Source organism: Meles meles, chromosome 13, assembly GCF_922984935.1.
Source record: "Meles meles chromosome 13, mMelMel3.1 paternal haplotype, whole genome shotgun sequence".
Taxonomy (NCBI): Eukaryota; Metazoa; Chordata; class Mammalia; order Carnivora; family Mustelidae; genus Meles; species Meles meles.
Genome location: NC_060078.1, coordinates 2,377,944 through 2,405,754, shown reverse-complemented (window position 1 = coordinate 2,405,754; position 27,811 = coordinate 2,377,944). Strand labels below are relative to the sequence as shown.

The 27,811-nt window shown below is 45.4% G+C and overlaps 2 protein-coding genes across 3 annotated transcripts; one reads left to right on the top strand and one right to left on the bottom strand.

Annotated features, from left to right (window-relative positions):
• Nucleotides 1-4,910: 4,910 nt before the first annotated feature.
• On the bottom strand, nt 4,911-17,415 carry SPRTN (SprT-like N-terminal domain). 2 transcript variants are annotated; one of them, XM_046027923.1, is made up of 5 exons: nt 16,877-17,415; nt 15,775-15,874; nt 10,988-11,116; nt 8,384-8,648; nt 4,911-7,248 (listed from the first exon to the last, which is right to left on the bottom strand). In XM_046027923.1, the coding sequence occupies exons 1-5, from the start codon at nt 17,095-17,097 to the stop codon at nt 6,491-6,493; spliced, it is 1,473 nt and encodes a 490-aa protein (XP_045883879.1). In that variant the 5' UTR covers nt 17,098-17,415; the 3' UTR covers nt 4,911-6,490. The 2 variants fall into 2 exon arrangements, with proteins under 2 accessions (XP_045883879.1, XP_045883880.1); XM_046027924.1 differs by having other exon boundaries at nt 16,903-17,023.
• A 193-nt stretch (nt 17,416-17,608) lies between these two features.
• Nucleotides 17,609-22,424, top strand: EXOC8 (exocyst complex component 8). Its single transcript, XM_046027869.1, has one exon. It carries the CDS (start codon nt 17,718-17,720, stop codon nt 19,893-19,895), a length of 2,178 nt encoding a protein of 725 aa, XP_045883825.1. The 5' UTR covers nt 17,609-17,717; the 3' UTR covers nt 19,896-22,424.
• The last annotated feature ends 5,387 nt before the right edge of the window (nt 22,425-27,811 follow it).

Sequence of the window (27,811 nt, the reverse complement as noted above, 5' to 3'; positions counted from 1 at the left end):
GTCGGCCACACACAGCACGGAGGGCTCCCGGACGTGCTAAGATCGCCTTGTGGAGCCTGTAGGTGCAGCTACTGACTATGTGGCGGTAAGAGTGGAACTGAGCAGGTGTGAGAGGGTCCCTCTTCATAAATGCGGTGCTGGGGCGCCTGGGTGGCTCAGTCGGTGAAGGTCTGCCTTGGGCTCAGGTCCTGGGATGGAGCCTTGTGCCAGGCTCCCTGCGCAGTGGGGGTCAGCTTCTCTCTCTTTCTCTCCCCCTCTGACCCTCCCCCTGACTCGTGGTCTCTCTCTAAGTAAAGTCTTTTAAGAGATAAAAATAAACGCATTGCTGGAAACCATTTTGTACCTGTATGTATGTGTAGGTACACACGTTCATCTATTGAACTGTTTTTTTTTTTTTAAGATCTTATTCTCATGTAAGGTCTCCAGCCAGCGTGAGGCTTGAACTCATAACCCTGAGATCGAGGGTCGCATGTTCTACTGACTCAGCCAGCTGGGTGCCCCTCTACTGAGCTACTTTAAATGTACACAAATAGGGGCGCCTGGGTGGCTCAGTGGGTTAAAGCCACTGCCTTCGGCTCAGGTCATGATCCCAGGGTCCTGGGATGGAGCCCCGCATCAGACTCTCTGCTCCGCAGGGAGCCTGCTTCCTCCTCTCTCACTGCCTGCTTCTCTGCCTACTTGTAATCTCCATCTCTCAAATAAATAAAATCTTTAAAAAAAATAAAAAATAAGTGCACACAAATACATGAAGGAATCATGTGAGGAATCTTCTGTGAAAACAAAAAACCAAATGCCTTCCCTGTTTCTTTCATACGGGCGCAGATTTTCCTATATTTAGTTTGCAAGGAACACTTATCCCCTGGAATGATCTGGGCCTTAAGAGTGTTGTAGCTGGCAATACACAGCCTTGGACTCTTCAGAGAGGTACGGAGAAGAGTCGGTGTTGATGGGAGTAACATCGAGAAAGCACACAGAAACGGAACTTGACAATGCCCAGCCGTTTCAGCCACTTCACCCCCAACAATCTGAGGCTCCTCTGTGTTCTGTTCAATTCTGCTGTCGGGGCAGAGGACAGTATTGGTGTCCTGGGAAGCCCTTAGACTGCTGCAGGCGACACGGAGGAAAGTGCTCTGTCTCAGAGTGTAATTTCAGAAATAGTAGGAAAGTATAGGTCTTGCCTTGTCTAGAAGGCTTCCTGTTAGGAACCGCCCTGTCCTGCCGTATGTGGGTGACTGCCTGCTTGCAGAGCGCGTCTAGTGACAGGTGGAATGAAAACAAGGCTAGGAGGTTAGGGTGCCCTGTACGTCGCTCCTTGTTTGTTTGAACAAGCACACATTCTTGGCCTGCCGTGTCTCTCCTCACAGGACGTAAGATCATAACCTATCCTTTCCCTGCTACGAATCAGAACTGGCAGTTATTGTTCCAGTTGTTGCTAAGTTTCTCGTCCATTTGGTTTGGCCTCGGCTTGGGGGTTTTTTTGAGAAATTGAACTTCCCAAGAGCGCCCCCTGGTGCTCAGTGAACAGGGGTAAATCTTTTGGCAGGTTTGGCTCCGGTCTGCGAGGCAGCCAACAGCGGCTTGTTTCTGGATTACAGCACACAACACTGTGAACTAATAATCATCTGGCTGCAGATTCTCCCAAGAAGAACGGTCTTGTCATTTCAAAAGACATATGATGATGAAGTATGTATCCTGTAACCTTCTGGTGGAATACTAGAAAAAAGCCAGCACTAACCTCCATGTGGCGTCCTTTTAACTCTCTAGGCAATTTCATCTGTAATAGTAGTTGTCGTGTTCGAGTTTCACTTCAGTGGTGGATCTGCTGCTAGTCAACAACTATAACAAACTGCTAAAAAAGCAAGACAACGGAGAACAAGAAGCCAGTGGCCCTCAGTGAGAACAAACAAACCATAAGGAGCTCCGCCTTGTTCCAAGCAGCCTGGGTCTCGAGAGGAGGCCGTGTGTGTGCCCGGGTGCGGGATCCCAGGGAGGCATCAAGTTTGCAGGAAGATACAGTCGCTGGTTCACCTTGACAGTGAAATTGACTTAAAAATCCTGTAAGCTTTGCGGGGTGCCTGGATGGTGTAGTCAGTTGAACCTCTGATTCTTTTCTTTTTTTAAAGATTTTATCTATTTGAGAGAGACACAGAGCACAAGCGGAAGAGAGGGTTAGTGGGAGAAGCAGGCTCCCTGCCGAGCAGGGAGCCCAATGTGGGACTTGAACCCAGGACCCTAGGATCATGACCTGAGCCGAAGGCAGATCCTTAACCAACTGAGCTACCCAGGCGCACTGAACCTCTTGATTCTTGGTTTCAGCTCAGCTCATAATCTCAGGGTCATGCTCTGTGTCGGACTCCGTGCTTAGCACAGTCAGCTTGAGAGTCTCTCTCCCTCTGCCCATGCCACTCATGCTCTCTCTCTCTCAAATCGATCAGTCTTAAAAAATATACATCCTGTAGCCCTGGGTTACACAACTAAAGCCCTGGGTAGTACACAACTAATGAATCATCGGACACTACATCAAAGACTAATGATGTTCTACATGTTAGCTAACTGAGCATAGTAAGTAATAAACAGAAATCCTGTAAGGGGCGCCTGGGGGGCTCAGTCATTAACCGTCTGTCTTTGGCTCGGGTCATGATCCTGGGGTCCTGGGATCGAGCCCTGTATCTGGCTCTCTGCTCAGCAGGGAGTCTGCTTCTCCCTCCCTCTGCCCCCCCCCCCCCCCCCCCGCCCCCGCTCTGCCTGCTTGTGCTCGCTCGCTCTCTGTCAAGTAAATACAATCGTTTTTTAAAAAATCCTGTAAGGGGCACCTGGGTGGCTCAGTTGTTAAACGTCTGCCTTCAGCTCAGGTCATGATCCCAGGGTCCTGGTCCTGGTCCTGGGATTGAGGCCCACATCAGGCTCCCTGCTCGGGGGGAAACTTGCTTCTCCCCCTGCCTGTGTTCCCTCTCTCTGTGTCTCTCTGTCAAATAAGTAAAATCTTAAAAAAAAAAACAAGATCCTGTAAACTTTGAAGAAAACAAGCTCAGCGCTTTAGGACAATGGGACAGTATGAGTTTTTTGTTGTACTTTCCACTTTAGATACACATTTATAATCTACAAAGCAAGACAGAGAACTTTCCAAATTTAAAATTAGGTAGATGGGGCACCTGGGTGGCCCAGTGGGTTAAAGCCTCTGCCTTCGGCTCAGGTCATGATCTCAGGGTCCTGGGATTGAGACCCGCATCAGGCTCTCTGCTCAGCGGGGAGCCTGCTTCCTCCTCTCTCTGCCTGCCTCTCTGCCTACTTGTGATCTCTGTCTCTCTAGTAAATAAATACAATCTTTAAAAAAATAAAATAAAATTAGGTAGATAATGGATAGCCCTGACGAGTTCTTACACAACTACCACCCTTCTCCCCAAGCCCATCTCTCCAGAATGCACGCTTGACAGCATTTGAAGGTCGACCCAGGATTACCAGCTGTTACTAGTGCAGGACGTGCACTTTAAAGGGTTAAAAAAACTAAACCAACAGAACACTATTTCTTTCACAATGATGACTCATGAGGTTAACAATTCTTTTGGTGCACGTTTTCTCAAAAGCTTTAACACAAATTGAAGTGAAGCCTATTTAATTCCAGATTTAAATTAACTGCCCTCCCCTGCCACCTAACATGTCGTCATCCCTTAGAACTGACCAAGTCGCGGGGCGCCTGGGTGGTTCAGCTGGTTAATCGACTGACTTGATTTCTGGCTCAAGTCATGATCCTGGGGTCCTGGGATCGAGCCCCGCATCGGGCTCTGCTCAGCGGGGAGCCTGCTTCTCCTTCTGCCTCTTCCTGCTTATGCTCTGTCAAATAAATAAAAATCTTAAAAAAAAAAAAAAGATTCTCCCCCTCTCCTTGCCCCTCCTCCCCCAAACACTGACCAACTCTTGATTTCACCACCTAGCTTTCTCCACCCATCCTCTCTCCGGCCCTGCCACTGCCCTTCTCCCTCCCATGTATGTTGCCCCCAGAGAATCCATAAAAACACTTTTCAAATGTTCCTGAACAGCTTACAAACCTTTCCAACCCCTCTCCCTGCCCCCCCTCCCCAAGCACTGCACCCACCGAATCAACAGGTGTGTGTTGTCAGGGACCACACAAACCAAACGAAGTGGACATGACCCCACCCTCTAAATTCCACCTGGCTGGATCTGTGTGCAGTCCTGCCGTCTTACCCTCACATCGTACTGTCTGTTCAGTTGGAGTGCCTGTTCCCCCAGCAGAACGTGCTGGTCTAGCTCTAATGCCTTTCTCGCACTCCTTCACTCTGCAAGGCCCCCTCCATCCTTCCTTACCAGGCTACCCTGACTCAGCCTAGAAGATCCAGCTCGGAAGCGGTCTCCTTCAGGAAGCGTCCCCTGACGACCCTGCAGTCCCCGCAGCTCCCAGCAGAAACCAGTCAAGAGCCCTTTCTGTGTTCACATTAATCTGCTCTCATCGCACTGCCCAACTAGGCTGTTGCAGAAAGCTTGAGGACATGGACTATCTTGTTTACTTCTTTGCCCCAGAACCTAATAGAGGCTCAAAAACTGTTTACCTGCAAGTAATTTCCTAAACTGAATTAAGAAAAAATGATCCTGGGGCGCCTGGGTGGCTCAGTGGATTAAGCCGCTGCCTTCGGCTCAGGTCATGATCTCAGGGTCCTGGGATCGAGCCCCGCATCGGGCTCTCTGCTCAGCAGGGAGCCTGCTTCCCCCTCTCTCTCTGCCTGCCTCTCTGCCTACTTGTGATCTCTCTCTCTGTCAAATAAATAAATAAAATCTTTAAAAGAAAAAGAAAAAATGATCCTTATGAAAGTACATAATTGTATATATCCAACATAATACACACTTTAAGTCATTTATCTATAAATATTTATTAAATACTATTTTTCAACTTCATACTTAAAAAATACCAAACTTGTAAACACTCAACTAGAGGAGCTAAAACAAAAAGGCCCGATGATAGTGTGAAGACCGCGGGACAGCCAGACAGCGGGAGAGCCAGACAGCGGGAGAGCCGGACAGCTGGACAGCCGGAGCGCTCCTGCATCGCCGGCAGTACTGACTCAAGCCAAACCCACGTCCACCCTGTGCCCCGGCTCGTCCAACCCTGGGTGTACACCCCGCAGACAGGACTAAGAATGTTCTTAGCAGCATTATGGATCGTAGGCAGCCCCAGACGGGGAGGAGTTCATAGAATGGTGGGATAAACGCCGGCATATTCCGACACTACAGAGCAATGAAACAGAAGAACTTCTGCACGTGGCAACGAGGGTGATGCTTCGTGAAGTTCAAACACAAGCGCCAGCACTGCGTGGTGACAGGAGCTGTAAACCGTGGTTCCGCCCGGAGGTTGTGGCTGGGAACCGGGAAGAGGCGCCCACGTGGCCGCCGTCTGCGGGAGCCGCAGTGTGCCCTCCCCGACCTGGGCAGCAGTCGCCCAGGAGAGCACGATGTCCAAGTTCACAGTTAGGAGCTGGCCCCTCAGGTATGTAAGGGTCAGGCTGCAGCAAAGGTCAGAAAAAAGAAAACCTGTGAACTAAACTCTTGGGAAAATGCCAACATGCCAGAGGCAAAGCCTCCAGAAAGAAAACTGATAAAAGCATCTCTGTCTCTTTGCTGCAAAACATGGAAAAGAATGTTTTTAAAAAGAACTATATACTTTTTAAAATGCACAAACGGTATTCCTTTTTATTTTAATGGTTACAACTTTGGTTTAAGGTTCATAATACTGTTTCCAGATAATGTTCCTCTGCTAACACCAAGGAGGCTACTCTGTGATGTTACTTATGCGGTTACTTAAGCCCCCGACCCACTCATCTGGCCACATTTTGAGAAAACCGCTCAACTCTGGCCTACAGGACTGCAGGAGTCATCGTCTAAAATTTTTATTTCACTATATTCCTTCTGTACTTTAACCTAAAACCTGCTGCCACCTTTTAGTGACGACAGGAATAAAATTCTTTAAAATACAGAAAATGTATTTCCTGCTAAGGTTAAAAAAAGAAACCAAAAACCCCCAAAACTCTTGAGTACCCTAAAAACAACGGATATACTTTGTCCTCTAGATTGTATTTTTGGTCAATGTGTCCCATGTTCTGAATATTAACTACAGTTCTTGGACTCAGTTTTAATATTAATAAAAAAATACTCAGTTTAACAGAATACCTGATAGGATTCTTCAGTGAGTATTTTGAGGAAGTATATAAATAAAAAGATTAACAGATCCAAATACCTTTAAGAGCAAGAAAGAACAAAAGTATCTAAAAAGTATGCATGTGTACGAGCAGAATAAACTGGCCACGGGATATGCGAGGCAGAGCACCTCCCAAGAGAGTATTTTCCACTACAGTAACGCACATGTGCACGTGAAACAGAGCTAGATCATGACCCACGGATCTCAGCGCTCCCCAGAGCTTCCTGAGCGGCGGACGCTATATTCGCAGGTAATGCAGGTGGGCGTGTGGCACCCGCCTGTTCTTCAAAGCTGTTTCAACTCTTGACTTTTGACGCTATCACCTTCAAGGCACCGGTCCAAGTGCTCGTTAATCTGAGACTCCAAAACTGCATTCTGACAAACGGGACAATCAACCATCCTGTGGCAACTGGCAGGGCTGCTGGGATCCGGAGTCGCAGCTGTAGGATGGGAACGCCACTCTGGTTCATTTCCACCGCTTTCTACTTGCTCTTTCTTGATAAAAAATTTGTCAAAAACAGTCTTGTCTTCTAGCCTGGGTCGTTTACTTGGGAATTTCTCTTCGGGAATTGCGTCCTGGGGTGCCGTCACAGATGTTGATTCCGGGGCTTTTAAAGAATTCCTCAGGGGTATCTTCGAAGAGGTGACCCTTCTCTGAGAACCAGAAGAGACTGAGATTTTAGGGATGTCCCCAACTGTCAAGCTTCTCGTGGGAGAGCTGCTCACACTTCGGAAGGCCTTCTGGCTGGCAACTGAGACTCTAGGAAAGTAGTTGCTTAAGACATTTTGGTGACTGGGAGTAAGAACAGGGCATACGAGGGGAGTTTTTTTACTTGAACCATTATGTTCAAATTTCACCTCAATTGTAGAGTTAGGTCTGAGGGTTTTTGCTGAATGGTCTTGACCTAAAAGATCTTGGGTTTTATTAATTGTATATGGAGTGACAAACTTCCCAGATGAAGGCGAGTTGCTTGTTTCTCCCAGAACATATCCTTTCCCACTGAAAGGGATTAACAGCTGGGTCTCACCTCTGCTGGGCTTATCTGCAAAAGAAGCAAAGGTTTTTCTTGACTTGAAATCAATCCGGTAACAAATGTTAAGCTAATGACCTATTAATGGAAGAAGGACGTTCTGCAGAGGTCAGGGAGCTTCTGGGATGGAGAGGACACAAAGGATAAAAAACATCTTCTCCTATTCAGATAAGAAATTCCAGCATCCAAACACTACCAGCAAAGGAACTTTTACCTTGAAAATCCCCTAGCATTCTGGAAGTTTAGTTCCAGAGGGAAAAGTACGCTCCCACGTTCTCGCCTTTCCTCCTTCTCCCACAGAATGAGGATATAGAATCTCTCCACGTAAATTCTTCTCTAGCTCCTCTCAACAGTTTGGATTCAGGAAGAGTAGTTTATTATGTTTCTGGATCCAACCAACAACTTCCCAAGGGAAGAAGCCTTAACTTTAGTGACCTGGTTCCTGTCAAAACGCCATTACTCTGAACTTCATAGGAAAGAGATCAATCTGGAAGATGAAGTACCGGCACATACATGTCATATCCTTTCCCCATTTTTCTCCCAATGAAAATACACACATCACTAGCAGAAGTCTTGCGGCTAGAGTCCAGCTGATAGGAAGGGGTGGAGTTAGGACTAATTCCGGGCATTGTTATTTGAATTGTTGTTTTTTATTTTGACAATCATTTTGCCTTCTGTTTCCCAATGACTCATCGAGTCAAGACAGGGAAAGGGACTTCACCCTCCAGTATTATCCGTGGAAACTATTTCTTTTTTTTTCTTTTTAAAGATTTTATTTATTTGACAGAGAGAGAGATCACAAGTAGGCAGAGAGGCAGGCAGAGAGAGAAGAGAGGAGGAAGCAGGGCTCGATCCCAGAACCCTGGGATCATGACCTGAGCTGAAGGCAGAGGCCTTAACCCACTGAGCCACCCAGGTGCCCCCGTGGCAACTATTTCTACTTTAACTCACATCTACAGAGAGCAAGGCACATTTTTCTACCGTCACTTCATAAACGGGAATTGTTTTTCCGAAGTCCACACTTAAAAATATCTACACGAGAAAGAATCCTTAAGCTCATCCTAACCCCCATCCTGCAGAGGCCACCACTGGCTTTACCCGGATAGCCGTGGTCCCAGCAAAGGGGGAAGACCGGACAGCAAGGTACCTTTATTTTCTGCGGGTGCTGGCAGCTTCCCTAGTTTTGTCTTTCCTTTGCCCTTCCTGGAGTAATTCTCTGGTTCCTTGATTTTGATGTAAGTGCCGCCGCACGTCTTCTGGTGCTCGGCCCACCAGTAGTCGTGAGCAGAGGGCGCCCGGTTGGTGGCACGTTTGACGTAGCCATAGTAGGGCTTCCTGTGCTGGCACGGGCCGTTGCAACGCCACCAGTGCCGCCGGTACTCGTCCACCTCGTCGTGGAAAGTATGGTACACCTGGGCGAGAGGGCGTGTTCGGTGTTAAGGAAACACATTCACAAGTTTAAGAAAATAGGTAAGCAGCCTTTATTGTCGAAACTTTCCAGTTTCTGTGAGCTTTCTGCAGTGACACTTTGGGGGAGACAGCGGCTACACTGAGCTTCTGCACAAAAGTTCATTTTAATGGACTAGCAGCAGCTAATACCCTCATGAACTGTCTAAAGACAGAAAAATCTGAGATTAGGAAAAAAATTGTTTTAACACACAAAAACCCCTATCAATGCTAAAAGCTTTAGAAACCAAGTTTCAAAATTATCAGAATTTAGAGTAAAGACAACTTTCTATAAGCCATAGCACATAAGAATTGTTCCTACTGCTGAACCGAATTTTCTCCTACAAGTCACACCACCCAAGGGTTCATTTATACGGACTATAAATGCTCCCCATACCTGTACAAGCACCTTGCTGGACGCGGCCTCCGCTACGCCCATGCCACATTCGCGCAGCTCTTTGCTCCTGTCTTTGCAATGAGCCCTTATGGTGCATCATTTTTATTTGCTTAAGGCAAAGAGCGCCCCAGATTTCAACTGGTTCATCTCTGTGTCCCTCGTGGCTAACACAGGGTCTGGCACAGTCAAGGGGCTCAGTCGCATCTGCTGCCTAAAGAAGCTTCACTACTGATCCAAAGAATATTCTCTGCGAACGTGCTTTTCAGTCTGCACAGAGGATCCTCGAGTTTCACCCTCTAGAAGGAACCTCACTTACGGGGAAAGTGGTCTGAAAGGAAAGTGAGCCCTTGGTGGCCCTGCGGACAGCAGGGCACCACTAAAAAACTGCTAATCCTAAATAACCCTAAATAAATCCTAAATAGCCATTACTACTGTACAGGATAAGCAGCATCCATGGATGAGGTTTTTTTAACCAAAGACATTGAACTTTCTCATGAATTCCCCGAGGGAAAGAACATGAAGCCTTCGCTCACTCTCCAGCGAGGTTTCATCCTGGCTCTCTGTCTTAAGCAAAACCCTTGCGTGACTTGGCAAGCACGCACAACGGTGTGTATTACTTCGGTGCACGAGACACCGGAGGGCGGGGGTTTGGGGACACAGATGTACGGAACACCTGCCTCCTTCCATTGAGAATTCTGCACTTAATTCACTGGCCAAACAGCCAGGGCACTGAATCCTGTCTTTTGCGTCCAAGTCTTGTAACTCCTATAGCCTAGGGATGTGACTTCTTTAACGATGTCGTCACTAAAATAAAATTGTGCAACTGGACGCCCTGTGGAGTTTGTTTTAACAGGATGTAACCTGTAAAGCAAGGGGTGTCCCCTCGATAAAACCGCTCCTCAATGAAAACACACAGACGCGCAAGATAAAAGAATGTATCCTCTTCCACTGAACAGCAGGAAGGACAACAGGACTTTGCTTACGGTGACAGCGCTGACAAGGAAACTAAACGCCTTTTGCACTGGCACCTCCACAATTCTCTTGCTAGTTGGGATGTTACGGGACTGTTTGTTAATGCACGCCACTTTCTGATGTTGAAGTAACTCTATCCGATAACTAAATGAGCTCTCTAGACTATTAAAGCCAACAGCTAGAAAAAATATATGCAGAAGGTGAGCACTTTCCATTTTCCACCACACTGGCCTTTATGCCTTTCAAAGGCAGGAAATCTCTGCAGGAATGAGCATCCTATTTGGTTCAACTCAATGCCGTACTCATTAGGCCCTCGTGGGGGCGCCACACCACACAGCTTCTGCGGAGCTGCACAAAGACCGGAAGAGCCGCTCGGTATTCAGAGGTCGGGCAGCAGAACAAAATACTGTAGAAGGCCCAGGAGCTGCTGAGGACACTCAGAGGACGGAGTGGTCTATGGAGCCGGCCTCGGAACCCCAGCCTCAGACTCCTGGGTTTTCTGACCCCAGGCTCTGCTTCCTACAGGGTCCCGCAGAAATACGAATCAAGACTTCAGTGATGGGAACAACACACGATACACGAGCGATCGAAGGACGCTGTCACATGGAAATGAAGCTGAGGGACAGTTGTGATGACCCAGAGGAAGGGCAGGCCTGCAGCCACTGTGTGTACAGTGTTGCCCTAGCCGTGCTCAGAGGCCTTGTGGGGGCTTACGGGGACACCCAGTCCGAGACGAGCCGGTCAGCTTCTCTTCGCTCGTCTTACCATTTACTGTGGAAATTCCTCAAAGATAGTATTTGTTCCGACCCAGGTGTCTATTTTTAGTTAAATCCCAAGAATTACTGAATAAATAACTATTAAAAATCACAAACATTACACTTATTCAATAAGCTGATTAAATTAATAAATGTTATATTTATTATTTAAATCATATACCGTTATATTGGCTCCTGTCATGCGATTGATGCGATGCATATGTTTACAAAACTCTGGCCCGTGCCCCTCCCGGTCTTTATCATTATTAGTGACGAACAAATAGGCGTGTATCATTTCATGCAAGAGGGTCTGAAACAGAAAACAAATTAATTTGTTAGGATGCTTTTGAAAATAAAAATGCATTTTCTTACTCTACGTGGGGTCTTAACTTTGCTTAGATCACAGGCTCCTTTCAAAAACTGGTAAAAGTCATAAACTGTCTTTCTAGAAAAATCACATACACATACATTCACAAAACTTTGCATATATTCTCCGAAGCTCTGCAGATCCCAGGTTAAGAACTCTGTGTTCCAAGAAAGGCTTTTTAACTCTTCATTAAAACCCAAAAGGAAAGATCAATGAACTTGACTACATAAAAACCTTAAAATTCTGTGTGGGGGAGAAAACACAGTGACTGAAAAGCCAAATTCACAACGATGTATGTGCAATGTATCTCTCGGGCTATTAATTCTGAAACTATAAAGAGGTATTAAAGTCAACAGAAAATGACCAATAACCCAATTTTTTTAAAAGATTTTATTTATTTACCTGACAGACAGAGATCACAAGTAGGCAGAGAGGCAGGCAGAGAGAGAGGAGGAAGCAGGCTCCCTGCTGAGCAGACAGCCTGATGCGGGGCTCCACCCTGGGATCATGACCTGAGCCGAGAGCAGAGGCTTTAACCCATTGAGCCACCCAGGCGCCCCCAATAACCCAATTTTTAAGTGGGCAAAGGTCATAGATGGGTTCTCAGAGAAAGAAATATAAAGCCTCTGTCAACGCTGAAAGTTTTAGAAACCAAATTTTAAAATGATCAAAAATTAGGATAAACCATAAACAGGAAAAAAAAATGGGCAACTTCATTTATAAAACAAATACAAACTAATGCTACACCAGTAGGTCATTTCTGCTTATCTAGATTAGTAGAACTCCTGGAGTTTGACACCATTAAGAAAGCTAAGGGGAAACAAACATTTCCGTCTATCTCCATGGAACAGCAAAATGAGCCAAAGCCCACAGAGGAGAATGTGGTAACATCTCACAAAACTACAAATGCACTTATCCTCTGACCCAGCAATCCTGAGACTAACAGGAAAGGTCCCGTGTACCAGGCATTTTCACTGTGGCATTGTTTATTATGTTAAGACCGGAAATAAGTGTTCAGCAACAGGGGCCCAACTGAAGGAACTACGGAAAATCCACAACATGGGATTCTATACAGACTTAAAAAAGAATGCAAAGATCTCTATGAGGTCATCTGGAGAAACCTACAGGATATGCTGTTTGAATGAAAAAGGCAAAGTACAAAGAAGAATGTACACAGTCTTTTGTATGAGAAGTATGTCAAGTGATCGGGACAGGGAGTAAGAATGGACTTAAGTATTTGCAAACAGTGGCACTGGTTAAGCGTCTGACCCCTGGTTTCAGCTCAGGTCACGATCTCAGGGTTGTGAGATCGAGCCCTGTATCCGGCTCCACACTCAGCACAGTCTGCCTGAGGTTGTCTCCCTCCTTTCCCCTCCCTCCCAAAGGCTCATGCTCACTCTCTCAAATAAATAAATCTTTAAAAAAAATTTGCAAAACAGAACAATGAAACAATAAAGAAACTAATAACAAGAGTATCTTATAGTAGTTGGGAGTTCAGCATAGAGAGGGAAGGGGTAGGACAACGTTTCTAGGTGTACAGCTTTCTATAGCTTTGGGACTTTGAATCATGTGAAAATTTCAGAACAAACAAACAATAAAATCTACTGCTCTAGTGAACAGCATCTGACGGAAAATCCTGTGATTGGCTCAAATTTCATGTGAATTTACATAAATCTTGTTTGAATTAAAACAACAGCCTACTGTTCATTTCCACACCAAGGATGCCAAAGTGTAGGTGCAAAATTCGGAGAAGTATTTAAGGCTGCCGTTGCATAATGTATCCTAAAGAAATATAAATACATTTTTTACAAAGTGAGAGTCAGTGGAGCACCTGGATGGCTCAGTTGGTTAATCGTCTGCCTTCGGCTCAGGTCATGATCTTGGGGTCCTGGGCTCAAGCCCTGCATCAGGGTCTCTGCTCAGCAGGGAGTTAGCTTCTCCCTCTCCCTCACCCTTTGTGCCCTCCTTCTCTCTCTCTCAAATAAATGAATAAAATCTTTAAAATATACATATGCTTTTTTAAAAAGTGAAAGTCATGAAGGTCTTCAAGAGCAAACCTTGTTCGTAATGTTTTTACAAAGAATTTCTATCAGAAAAACTAGATTTGCCCTTAATGAATTGTAGTTTATCAAATTCTGCTGAACAGAAAAATGGGTGAATCAAACATTTTAACTTGGTCACTATGAAAACATCCCTTTTAAAATTATCAACTCCATCTCTGAAAATGAACTTAATCTTTTTAAGCAAATGCCTCTCTTTTGGGACTCGAACTCAAAGAGCATTCTATATCTCAAATGTTTTCCTACATTCTAAAGTAATGATCAGTAACTATTCTTATAAAGGGAAAGAAACTTAGTTCCTAATTTGGGGTACAATTTAAATTCCTTGAAATTGGAATGGTGCATGGGACCATACTGAATCATTTCTATCTTTATCTATCCACCATTTTCCACATTTAGGCTAGATTCAAGGCTCTAATCAGCACGGTCCCAAAACACCTCTACTTCCCACCACTGTTCTCTATCTGGCCAAAACCAACTACTTCTGGTCCTCAATATGCCCTCATTTCAGGCCTCACTTTCAGTCACTGCATGCCCATTTCTTCTGCCAAGGGTAGTTTTCCTCCGCCATATCTGCTTGTCAGAATCCAGTCTGTCCTGTAAGGCTCACCTCCAAGTTCTATTAGCAGAAGTAACAATAATAATAATAAATAATAAAGTGGTAGTAATGAGGCCAGGTGGTACAGGGGATAGGACAAGAGCTCTGGAGTCAGGGACCTAAGCCAAGGATTTGTTACTTATCACGCTCAAGACCCTGGACCAGTTACAACGTGCTCCTCATGTCTAAAATGGGGATGTCCTGATCTTGGAGGGCCATACACACTAGACTAACTATTGTTATTAACTAGTGTTAATCTAGCCCAAAATCTGGCCACAGTATGTGCTCAGTAGGGAGTGGGAGGAGTAGTGATGTCAGTAGCACAAAATACACAGGCATGAAGCTTTTCTTCTTTGTCCTCGACCACACAAAATCTTTTCCTTTTCTGAACCCTTTTCATGATAATTTAGGTCATATTCTATGTCTAGACCAGAGTCACACGGTTTCTCCTTGGTCCTTCTTACCCCGATTTGATATTGTAACTTTCTGCCAACAGCAAATGCTGCCTTGATAGCATTACCACACATTTCCCATTCTCTTCTCGCCCATTACCTTTAAAAAAAAAATTGTGTGTTTAATCATTTACATAATAAATATTCACTAAGCAACTACTGTTCTAATTAGAGCTCCTCATAAGGTTGATTTGGTTAATCATGTTCAATTTTTTTTTTGCCTACTTTTTCTGCTTATTCACTGTGTTACCAAGAGAGTGGTGTTAACACACAACTATGATTGTGGATTATTTCTCTTTTTGCTTCTACTAATTTATGTTTCATGTAGCTTAAAGTTATATTATTACTTTAAGGATCAAATTATGTGTTTTTATTTAAATTATTTTATCATTCTACAATGTTAACCTCTTTTTCTAGTAAAACTTCTTCCCTTAAAATCTTTAGTCTGATACAACAGCTTTCTGTTATTGTTTGATGTACTTTTTTCCAACTTTCTACATGTAATGTATGTGTGTCTTTATCTTAAGCCTATCTCTTTTCATCTAGTATGTCATTCCAAGTCTTTAGTGCTTAGCCCATTTATGTGTAATATAATTACTGATATTGTCTTTATGCCTACCTCTTTTTTTTTTGCAGGACTTTATTCCTTTATCCCTCCTTCCTTTTTTTAATTATTTCTGTTGCACAATTCTATACTTAGTAGCCATTTACTTTTCTTTCTAATTGTGGTAAAAAGCACATAACATAAAATTCACCAGCTGAACTATTTTTAAGTGTACAGTCTGGAATGTGAAGTATATTCACATTGTTCTGAAACCCATCACCTTTTATTATCTTTCAAAACACCATCTTTTCTATTTCCGAGCATGTTTTAACATATTTCCCATCCAATCTCTACCACCATAACCTCTTCCATGCATAAGCTTCAAGTGACGTAACTGGGGCACGACCAGTAACGCGGGATGCATCTTAGGGAATTTCAGGCATGTTCTAGACTCAGCTAACCTTAATCTGGGAGCTTCTACTCTTCCATTTTGCTAGTGACTCGTGCTCATGCTGGCTGGTTATACCAGCTCAGCTAGATACTCTGGGAGGGCGGCACTATGGTGTCTGAACAGAGAATCAAAATCTGTGTGCCTCGGTAGGAAGATATGGGTCCTTTTTCTCTGCTGCTAAGTATGCAACTTAAACCAGTTATTTACCCTCTCTGAACTTTAACGTCCTCATTTACAAAAAAGAGGACAACACACATTGTACATAAACAGGGTTGTTGCAAAGATCAAAGCAGGTAATACACCTGAAAGTCTTTAGCTGTGAAAAACTATAAAAATATAAGGTAATCGTTACCATTTACCCCGCAGTTAAAGTCTGCAATGACAAAAAAGAGGTTCTGGTTTTGGTTTTACATTACAGGTTAAGTCACAGCAGTCTAAATCAGTAATAAGCATTTTTTAATTACTCAGCTAAGAATCAAGTTTATGGAAAGAATACCTCTACGAGATCCTTTCTTGGTCTCAACTTTAAAAGAGGCTCACTGAGACGGATAGAACACATGCCACCGCTCCCTTCATAGCTGCATATCCCAGCACACCTGGAAAACATTAACAAAAACATTAACAAAACAAAAACATTATTTACCTAATATACAACAAAAGAAATAGAGATGAAAGAGTAAATCCTTATACATTTTTGGGCAGGTGACACCATGTACCTTCTTCGTTAGGAGACACATGGATTTGGCCCCAGTGAGATGTGTCAACAACAGTAATGCGTCCCTTGCCCTCGCAGGGCTGCAGGAGCCCCAGAGAGGACAATGCGGTTCTGCGGCTCCCAGTCTCCTCCCTACAAACTGTAATCAGTTAACAACCAGACCTCCATCAGCACGTCTTGGAAACTGTAACAGAAGCCTCTGTGAAGGAGATTGGTTCTTTACACACAGTCTTATCTTAATCTGTCTTACTTTAGGCTGTTCTGTATCACTTGGAACACAAGCACGTGGTAAAAACCCTATCCTAAACTTGCTAACCCCCTTCAGGTGCAGGAACAGATTATTTCACATCGGGATTTCTCAACCTCAGTGTACATCGTTTTGGAGGCATCCCCAAAGATCCTCTGGGTGCAGAAATATGGAAACATCAAGCCCGTCCCCCTTCTAACATCGGAGGTCACTACTGAGTGGTGTTATCTCAAAGAGCATGGAACAGGAAAACACACGTCCTTGGGAGGCGTCCCCCCTCCTCGGCATTCTTTCTTAAGGACTGACTCTGGATGCTTCTGCCTCCTGGTCAGAAATGTGTTAATTTACTTTCAACCCGGGGGAGATCCAAAGACCCTTCCTTTTCCCTCACTGTGGCCTTTACACATCAAACTGTTACCGGGATGGGCCACACAGTTTCCGAAAGTTGCTGGAGCGGGAGAGAGACAGGGCAGGAAGAGAGATACCCCGAGAGCGGCTGCTGGTCCAAAACAAGGCCCCCGCGTTTCACGCTCCCCACCCGGGCCCATCGGGGCGGAGCGAGAAGGGGAGCCCGGGGCCGGGGGCTGCGGAGGGGCTGCCAGCCGTTCTCGCTCCCCAGCGGGGCTCGGGACTCACAGGGTCATTCGCATGCTCCACTTCACCTCGACGGCCTCCAGCTGGCCCCAGAAGAACCGATCGTTGAACTGCACGAACAGGGCCTGCAAATCCGGGGTGGGGTCCACCAACTCCCAGGACGCGTCCACCAGCGACAGGGGCGCCTGGGCCCGGTCGCGCTCCAACCCCTGCAGGTCCCACTCCTCCTGAAGCCGCAGGGCCAGCACAAGATCCTCATCCATCTCTGCCGGGAGCCCAGGCGGCGTGCGCCGGCGTTAGGCTGCCTCCGCGTCTCCGAAGCTCCGAGGGCCGCGCCGAGCTCCTAGGAGATACCGGCTCTCGGGCGGCTCTCGGGTCGGCCCGCCGGTCTCGCGAGAACTCAGGAATAACTGGCTCTAGAACGAGAACTGAGGTTGCCCCAAACCAAGATTCTGGGGCTTAAAAAAGAGAACCAGGCATGACGCCTGCTAGTGGGCTCAAAACATGGGTTTCCAGGGCTTGGACTCCAGGGGGTTCAGGAAACTGGTTACCACTTTTACTCTTCGCCGCTAACTTCAAACCTTTCGTCACGCTCAGCCCATGCGCAGTACTCACGTCCCTCTGCCTCGCCCTCCACTCTCTTCCGCAATAGCGCCTCCGGCGCATGAGCCGTAGGCGGCGGGCGACCCTGCGCAGGCGCACTCTCTGTGCCCGGCCCCTGCGCAGGCGCAGTGTCCTAAACTCAGACCCGGGCGCAGGCGTACTCGTCTCCCTTCCATCCTGCTTCCTCAGCCCTGGAGCTCGGCGGGGCTTGGGTGGGTCTCAACAGCGGCAGCACCGGCGGCGGCGATAGTGACAGTGACTGCGTGAGGCTCGGACGGAAATGGCGATGGCGATGTCGGACAGTGGGGCGACTCGCCTGCGGCGGCAGCTGGAGTCGGGGGGCTTCGAGGCGCGGCTGTACGTGAAGCAGCTCTCGCAGCAGTCGGACGGGGACCGGGACCTGCAGGAGCACCGGCAGCGCATCCAGGCGCTGGCGGAGGAGACGGCGCAGAACCTGAAGCGCAACGTCTACCAGAACTACCGGCAGTTCATCGAGACAGCCCGCGAAATCTCCTACCTGGAGAGCGAGATGTATCAGCTCAGCCATCTGCTGACCGAGCAGAAGAGCAGCCTGGAGAGCATCCCGCTCACCCTGTTGCCGGCGGCCGCCGCCGCTGGGGCTGCCGCGGCCTCCGGAGGGGAGGAAGGGGGAGGCGGCGCGGGGGGCCGAGACCACCTGCGGGGCCAGGCAGGCTTTTTCCCTACTCCCGGGGGCGCCTCCCGCGACAGTTCGGGTCCGGGCGAGGAAGGGAAGCAGCGCACTCTTACCACCCTGCTCGAGAAGGTGGAAGGCTGCAGGCACCTGCTGGAGACGCCGGGGCAGTACCTGGTGTACAACGGGGACCTGGTGGAATACGAGGCCGACCACATGGCCCAGCTGCAGCGGGTGCACGGCTTTCTCATGAACGACTGTTTGCTGGTGGCCACCTGGCTGCCCCAGCGGCGGGGGATGTATCGCTACAACGCCCTCTATCCCCTGGATGGTTTGGCCGTGGTCAACGTCAAGGACAACCCGCCCATGAAGGACATGTTCAAGCTGCTAATGTTTCCCGAGAGCCGTATTTTTCAGGCGGAAAATGCTAAAATCAAACGAGAGTGGCTGGAAGTGCTGGAGGAAACCAAGCGGGCCCTCAGTGAGAAAAGGCGAAGGGAGCAGGAGGAGGCAGCGGCCCCTCGAGCCCCACCCCAGGTGACTTCCAAGGCCAGTAACCCATTTGAAGATGAAGAAGAAGACGAACCAGCTGTTCCTGAGGTAGAAGAGGAGAAGGTGGACCTCTCAATGGAATGGATCCAGGAGTTGCCTGAAGACCTGGATGTCTGTATTGCCCAGAGGGACTTTGAAGGAGCCGTTGACCTGCTGGATAAATTAAACCATTACCTGGAAGATAAGCCCAGTCCACCTCCTGTTAAAGAGCTAAGCGCCAAGGTGGATGAGCGTGTCCGGCAGCTCACCGAAGTGCTGGTGTTCGAACTCTCCCCAGATCGTTCCCTGAGAGGTGGTCCCAAGGCTACACGTAGGGCAGTTTCTCAACTGATCCGGCTGGGCCAGTGCACAAAGGCCTGTGAGCTGTTTTTGAGAAACAGGGCAGCAGCTGTGCACACTGCCATCCGTCAGCTTCGCATCGAGGGTGCCACCTTACTCTACATTCATAAGCTGTGCCACGTCTTCTTTACCAGCCTTCTTGAAACCGCACGGGAATTTGAGACAGATTTTGCAGGCACAGACAGTGGCTGCTACTCTGCCTTTGTGGTTTGGGCCAGATCAGCCATGGGCATGTTTGTGGATGCTTTTAGCAAGCAGGTGTTTGATAGTAAGGAGAGCCTCTCTACCGCGGCCGAGTGTGTGAAAGTGGCAAAGGAGCACTGTCAGCAACTGGGGGACATCGGACTCGACCTTACCTTCATCGTCCATGCCCTTCTAGTGAAGGACATCCAAGGGGCCTTGCACAGTTACAAAGAAATCATCATCGAAGCCACTAAACATCGCAACTCTGAGGAGATGTGGAGGAGGATGAACTTGATGACCCCAGAGGCCCTGGGCAAGCTCAAAGAGGAGATGAAGAGTTGTGGGGTCCGAAACTTTGAGCAGTACACCGGGGATGACTGCTGGGTGAACCTGAGTTACACCGTGGTTGCCTTCACCAAACAGACCATGGGCTTCTTGGAAGAAGCGCTGAAGCTCTATTTCCCAGAGCTGCACATGGTACTTTTGGAGAGCCTGGTGGAAATTATTTTGGTGGCCGTGCAGCATGTGGATTACAGCCTTCGGTGCGAGCAGGATCCGGAGAAGAAGGCTTTTATCAGACAGAATGCATCCTTTCTCTATGAGACCGTCCTCCCCGTGGTGGAGAAAAGGTTTGAAGAAGGCGTGGGGAAACCGTCCAAGCAACTCCAGGACCTGAGGAATGCATCCAGACTTATTCGTGTGAACCCCGAAAGTACGACGTCAGTGGTCTGATGCCTGGGACTCTGTGTCTGTGTATGCCTATATATTGCTTATACATTATTTATATTTATATTAAGTTGCATTAGCATATTCTTTGTAGTCTTAAACACAGATCAAAAATAAAAGACGCCCTCTCAAATAGAAATGCAGAATCAGAAGGAAAAAGAAAAAAAAGTTAAAATTAAGCAAAAATAACAAAACATTGGAATTATTAAAATATACGCTTTCCTTTTAAATTACGCTAACTCTCTAATGGATATGTTGTCACACTACAGCATTTCAGTGTATCCTTTTGGGTCAAAACACACTTCCTTCCAGTCTATATTATGCAGCTCAGAGAAATCGTATCTATAAATACATAGAGTTTAAATATGTTGTGAGGTTTCCCAGTTCACTAAAATGTTAGGTCTCTTAAAAGAGTACAGTGCCATACAAACACCCTGCTTCACACACTTCCCGCCTTAAAATGTGACTGAACAATTTTGGGGGAAAAAAGGAGTTGAGAGTATTGGTTTTAGCATAAATTTTGGTCAAAAAAATTCCTTCTTGAAAGTGGCCAGTTTGTGGACTCAAAATACTTGGATAGCTTTCGTAAGCTTTCATAAAACAGCTCAGCAAACATTTTGCCAGTGTGATTTGAGTGACTAATTATTTTCACCTACTAATTAGCAGCTTTCTAATACTTGATTCGGGAGCATTTACTTGAATCTTAAGGACTATGGTAACTTTTCTTTCAACATATTCCTGAACTGTGTGAATTTCCAGCCACAGCTTTTGTCCCTATCATACTAAAAAAAATTAAAAGGATTAAAAGAAAACCACGCAAGCAGGACAGACCTGGTAACCACCAGTGATTTTTAGCTGCCTTCCCCCACTTTCCCTGTAACATATATAATGACTCAGACTACATGGGAACGGGAGGAAAGTTTTCAGTGAAATATTTATTTAGATTTCAGGACCTGGGTGGATGGGAAATTAGAAAAAAAGCATATGCAAACCCTACAGTGTTCTCAAGTATGACTGTTTTGAGCAGAGATTTGGTTTTTGATTTTTTGTAGCAAAGTAGAGAACAAAAAGGTGAGACAATGTGCCCAAAGCCAAGGGAAGCAAAGGACTTTTGGTGACTCCTACTAGAATGCTACATACTGCCTTTCTCTTGTTTTGTGTTTTCCTTTGTTATGAAAAGTAAATATAATGCTTACTTCAGGTTGTTCCGTAAGACAAAAATAGCTAAAGAAATTGGAGCTTCCCAGGATTTCTGAACTATTGCTCCCGCTGTGCGTTGATTATATAAGACTCCCCACACGTGGAGAGAAATTGTGCTAAGATCCACCATTTTTTCCTCTTTCCAGTTGTGATTCTTGTCCCAAAGTGCCATTTCTGATGCCGAGGACTTCGGAAGGTCATGTCTTTTATCTGAATTAAAATAGTGGTATTAAGACTGGAAATTATGTAAAACCTAAAATAGCTTCCAAGAGTGACTTAGGGTTTGTGAAGCTCCTTGACTCAGTTACTTGATGTCAGAGGAGCCCTTTTATTTATTTCTAGCTATGCATTTTAAAGGTTGAAAATTATCAAAGTTACAGATTTTCTTTAATTTTTTCACATAAATTTAGAATTTTCTAGACAATAACCATAACTGGATATCTCAGCTGAGCAAAAAGTTATAATTTGCCTTTTTTAAGATCACTGGAAACTTGAATTTGATAACCATGTTATTATTTTGTGCAACTTACAGTTTCTAAAATCTAAAATATATTGTATAAAACGTCTGTAAATATCTGATGCCGGGTCCATGAAACAGTACTTCTGAAATCAACACTTAAGGCATGAAGTTGTAAAAACGTAAATGTGTATACTCAGATATTTAAATGGTTGCTTCTCCATAGAACTGTCTGCTTTTTAAAACTGGAAGTACAGAATTTTCTTTGGGTAAACTTTGTGTGTTCCTTCATCAGAGTTGAAGCTGAAGGCAGTCGGCCGGTGGTGATTCAGTTAGTGTGGGAAGTGGATGGGAGACCATCAGTGTCGTAATGTATCTGTGCCAAGACAGAGCCATGGTGTACCATTCCTCAGAGTGGAGTCAGAGCTCTTCCCTCTCGTTCTTGTTTCATTAGACTCCAAAACGAGTCCCAAAAATGAATGCTGTTAGAGATTGTCCAGAAACACAGCACATACTGTAATACACCACTGTAGACTTGATCGCCTCTTCTTGTCTGCTTCCCACATCACACTGTCACTCGAGCTTGGAATCACAGACTTGATCGAATTGATTACTGTTGAAAAAAGACACCCTGTGGAATTAAGTCTCTTTTTGATTAAAGCCTCATTTCACTGAAAGTGCTGAACACTTACTTTTGTTTAAAAAACTACCTGTCGTTAAATTACCGGCACTTATATTTTGCAACTCGCTTACCTAGGATTGGGAATTTGGGACTTGACATAGGTGTAAAATCAGTATACGTACATTTTGCTTATTGATATCCTGTGATATGAGGGACTCTGAAATGTTTATCAAAATAAAGCTTAAAATTTTTCTTACACTGGATAAAATTGGCATCACAATGTTGCATCTCCTTTAATTAGGATTCAGTATTCTTATGTTCTTGTTACAGAAGTACCGGGCTTTTTAAAGATTTTATTTATTTATTTGACAGAGAGCACAAGCAGGGGGAGTGGCTGGCAGAGGGAGAGGGAGAAGCAGGCTCCCCACTGAGAGCCCGTTGTGGAACTCGTGACCTGAGCTGAAGGCAGTCGCTTCATCACCTGAGTGCCCCGAAATACTGTTTGTTTGTTTAAAGATTTTGACACAGAGAGAGAGAGAGAGATCACAAGTAGGCAGAGAAGCAGGCAGAGAGAGAGGGGGAAGCAGGCTCCCCGCCCAGCAGGAAGCCCAATTCGGCGCTTGATCCCAGGACCCCAGGATCATGACCCAAGCCGAAGGCAGAGGCTTTAACCCACTGGGCCACCCAGGTGCCCCTGAAATAACTGTTTTAAGAGCCGAGGTGGTTTTTGTTTTGCTTTGTCTTTGTCTAGGGGGATGACAGGTAGGAAACTGTTAGCTAATTTAAATATATGTTCTGCTTACTGTCAGAATTGTGATTAAATCAGATCTCAGTTTGTTTGTTTTTTTAAGGACTCCTTTGGGAAATTTCAGATACATAAAATGAATTTGCTCTAAAAAGTGGATTTTATGCCATCTGCACATCCCTAAATGAAGAAGATATAATGGAGGCCATATGACCTAAGAACTAGGAGCATCAATGACAAGGATCTGTTTTTTAATACATATAGACCCTGAGGGAACTTTTACATATAATTGATTTAAAGCTATTTATCAAAAAAATAAAAATATTCAGTGCTATGCCCTACATTGACTATAATGTGGGGCGGGGAAGACAAAATAAATTTGAGTGTGCTTACTCTGAAATTCTTCAGAATTGGAAAAAAATTGGAGAATAAAAAATTGGAAAAACTGGGTTAGGGAGTCAATTAAATATACAATAGTGTGTTGCAAATTACATTAAATAATCGAATGCAGACAGCACGTTGCCAAAAAAACAACAACCCTGTGTGTTGTTATGAGAAGCAATGTGGGAACCTTCCTTTAGGGAATCATTTACCAATGATTACTGTGTTCCAAGCTGTGATAAGCACCTTTATCGGGTTATTTTATCTAATCTTCACATTAGTCTATGAAGGAGTTGAGGTTTTGTGAAGTAATTTGCAGGTAATTCAACTGACAAAGAGTTCCCTAAGTGGCCCAGATGGGATTTGAACTCAGACTTTGGGGGGGCTTCTGGGTCATTGAGCTATATTATTGGATTGTGTCTGCCGGCTGACATCTCACTAGTGCAGGTGCTCTTTATTTCAAAGACTTACCCATTCACAAGAGTATTCTGTTAAAATTAAAGGTGTTATGTCACAAGATATATATATATATATAAATATATATATTTATATATAAAAATATTGCTTCTCATAACAACACACAGGGTTGTTGTTATTTATTATATATATTTATATATATTTTATATATATTTATATATATTAAATATATATATTTATTATTATATATATATAAATATATATATATTTTTTAAGGTTTTATTTTATTTTATTTATTTGAGAGAGAAAGAGGTTTTATTTTATTTTATTTATTTGAGAGAGAAAGAGCACAAGCAGGGGGAGAGGCGGACGGAGAGGGAGAAGCAGGCTCCCTGCCGAGCAGAGAGCCTGACATGCAGCTGGATTCCAGCACCCTAAGATCATGACCTGAGGCGTAGGTAGACACCTAACCAACTGAGCCACTGAGGCACCCCAGGATATTTTTTTAAATATTTTTCATTCATTTGAGAGAGAGAGCATGTGAACAGGGGGAAGGAAGAGAGGGAGAGGGAGACGACAAGCAGGGAGCCTGAGCGGGGAGCCTGACGTGGGGTTCAATTCCAGAACCCCAAGATCATAACCTAAGAGGAAGGCAGATGCTTAACCAAGTGAGCCACCCAGGTGCCCTGTCACAGGATATTATTATTTATAACTGCCTTAAAAAAATAAAGTAACAGACTTGAGGTAATGAGATCGTTAAAACCAGATTGTTTCCATTGACACCAATTTGGTTTTGTTTAAAACATTTCATTGAGGGGCAGGTGTCCGGCTGGCTCAGTCAGTAGAGCATGCAATTATTGGTCTCAGGGTTGTGAGTTCGAACCCCACATTAGGTGTAGAGGTTACTTAAAAATAAAATCTTGAGGGGTGCCTGGGTGGCTCAGTTGGTTAAGCCATTGCCTTCGGCTCAGGTCATGATCTCAGGGTCCTGGGATTAAGCCCCGAATCGGGCTCTCTGCTCAGCGGGGAGCCTGCTTCCCCCTCTCTCTCTGCCTGCCTCTCTGCCTACTTATGCTCTCTCCCTCTCTGTCAAATAAATAAATAAATAATAAAAATAAATTAAAAAAATAAAATCTTGAAAAAATTTTTAAAAATTTAAATAAAACATTTTCTTTCTTAAGTAATCTCTATGCCCAACATGGGTCTCGAACTCATGACCCCAAGTTTGAGTCACATGCTCTGCGGACTGAGCCAGTCATCTGCCCCATTATCATCAATTTGTACATTATTGAATTCTTTGTAATTGGTAAAATTAAGTAGCCTTGAACTTGAATAAATTTCTTTGGGCATTAAGATACATGCAACTTAGGGGTACCTGGGTGGCTCAGTGGGTTAAAGCTTCTGGCTTCGGCTCAGGTCATGGTCTCGGGGTCCTGGGATCGAGCCCCACATCAGGCTCTCTGCTCAGCAGGGAGTCTGCTTCCCCCTTTCTCTCTGCCTGCCTCTCTGCCTAATTGTGATTTCTGTCTGTCAAATAAATAAATAATTTAAAAAATAAAAAATAAAAAGTATATTAAAAAAAAGATACATATAACTTAGATTAAGGGTCTCTGTCTCTGGTTTCATCTTCTTTCATTTTTCCCTCCCTTCCCCTATGATTCTCTGTCTTGTTTTGTTAGGAAACAAACTGAGGGATGCTGGAGGGGGAAGCGGTGGGAGGGATAGGGTGGTTGGGTTATGGACATTGGGGAGGGTATGTGCTATGGTGAGTGCTGTGAAGTGTGTAAGACTGATGAATCAGACCTGTACCCCGAAGCAAATAATACATTATATGTTAATTTTTTAAAAAAAAATCACTGAAAGTGCTCTATAAAAATGCAGATTCCTGGGTCCCCTTAATCAGAGTTTTTGAGGACCAAACCCACACAGCTGAGTATATAACAAGCTCTATAGGTAATTCTTTCTTACGCAAAGTTCTGACACAGATGTTCATGGCACAGATGTTCTGGCACAGATGTTCATAATTGGGACACGTAGAGAAACGAAGCAACGGGAATTGCCTGCCCTAACCTCTGCACTGGCCATTTTGCCTTGGGAGATATGGAAAGGGTCCCGAAGAGCCTTCCCTTGCTTTCTCAAGGGATTTTGGTAAAGTAGTCTCAGTTGAACATAATTACACTGACCTTCGATAGATGAAAAAGTTCTCAGGGCAAATAAGTTTAAGAAATGCTCAACCCTATTTTCTCTTTGATTATCATGACACACATTACCAGCATGGGACACATTCTGGGGAAACCTGCTTCCATAAAATTCTTAAATTTTGATGGGGGAAAAAAAGGTACATGAAACTTAGCTCCTGTGATAAGCAGCCAAGCTTGGGAACAGCTGGGTGTGTGTCTCTGATAGAGGACAGTTGCCGGACAAGGGCTTGTTTTTTTAAATGTCACGCTTGATTAGTTTCACCTAATATGCTGACTTTCTCTCAGATTTACACCTCTCACTAAACACATTAAACAAAGTTACGTAAGCCAAGCCAGTGTTGACGAATCTCTAAAATATTTGTGTGTGTCGTCTTAGACATCACTGGTGGGAATTACTGTAAACTGGGCACTGGCAATTTGGCAAGCCTTAAAACCACAGAATTATACAAACCCTTTGACCCCACAACCCACTTCTGGAGATTTATTCTACAAAAAAAAAAAAAAAAAAAAAAAAAGCATGCTTCCCAAATTAAATTTACCCATTAAACTCATGTGATTTATGAGTAAGTTTTGAAGAACACTTCTAGCTTCCGCTTTTGCATGTAAGCTCAGGAGAGGCACTCGGTCCTGACAAGGAGAAAGCTGAACAGAGCTTAAAAATCAACAAGTCTTCTTGGATCCAAAAGAGCAAGGCGGGATAGAAGGCAAACCACCAGCCGAAGACTGGAGAGCCCAGGGGGCAGATGCAGGAAGTCCTATCCTAGGGGAGCAGGGGCTGGGGAGGAAACCACTGTGGAACCCAGTACGGGGGTGGGGGAGCCGTACAGAAACCTCAGTCGTGGCGACAAAAGCTGGAGACTCTGTGCCCACAGCTCAGAGTTAAAAACTCCAGGGGGATCCAGTCCTGAAGGGAAACCCCACAATATTGTGAACTAATAACCCTTTCCAGGTTCGCACAGTGAAGTTTCAGAGAGAAACCCCTCAGGCTTCCAGCAGGGGGCGGGACAGGGCCCCTTCTGGAACGGACTCAGACAGAGCACTGCTTTTCGGAACCAGACCCGCCCTTAGGAGAGACTAGTTAAACTGAGCCTAACCTACTGGGGAGTACCAGAGCCTGGCTGACCAGCGGAGGGGAACTAGCCCACCCCCAGCCCACTCTAGCCATCCTGTCCCCCCGAAGGGGGAGAAAACAGCTGCGAAACTCTCGTGAAATTCAGACAGACCTAATCACTAGGTGATAGAACTCTGCTCCCCAACACTCACGGGCGCCTCACGAAAGGCCTATCTACAGCAGTCCCTTTTCCGGGTAACTCCACGCCCAGCTACCGAGAAAAATTGCAGGGCACACCGAAAGGCAAAAACACAATTTGAAGAGACAGAGCAAGCATCAGAGCCAGACAGGGCAGGGGTAGTGGAATTACCAGACTGGGAATTGGAAAACAACCACGATTCATATCCCTGGGGCTCTGACGGGTCAAATAGACAGGCTGCAAGAACAAATGGGCAATATTAGCAGAGAGATGGAAATCTGAAGAAAGCACTAAGAAGAAAGGCTAGCCCGGGGCCCGGGTGGCTCGGCTCAGGTCATGATCCCAGGATCCTGGGACAAGCCCCGCATCAGGCTCCCTGCGCTTCGGGAAGCCTGCTTCTCCCTCTCCTCTGACTCTCCCTGCTGCCCGTGTGCGCGCTCTCTCTCTCTCTCTCTCTCTTAAATAAATAAATAAAATCTTTACAGAAAAAAAAAAAGAAATGCTAGAGATAAAACAAAACAACAATAAAGACGCACTCTGTAATAGAAATGAAGAGCGCCTTCGATGAGCTGCCTAGTAGACTGGACCACGCTAAGGAAAGAATCTGAGCTGGAGGATGTGTCAGTAGAATCCTTGAAAACTGGGGCGC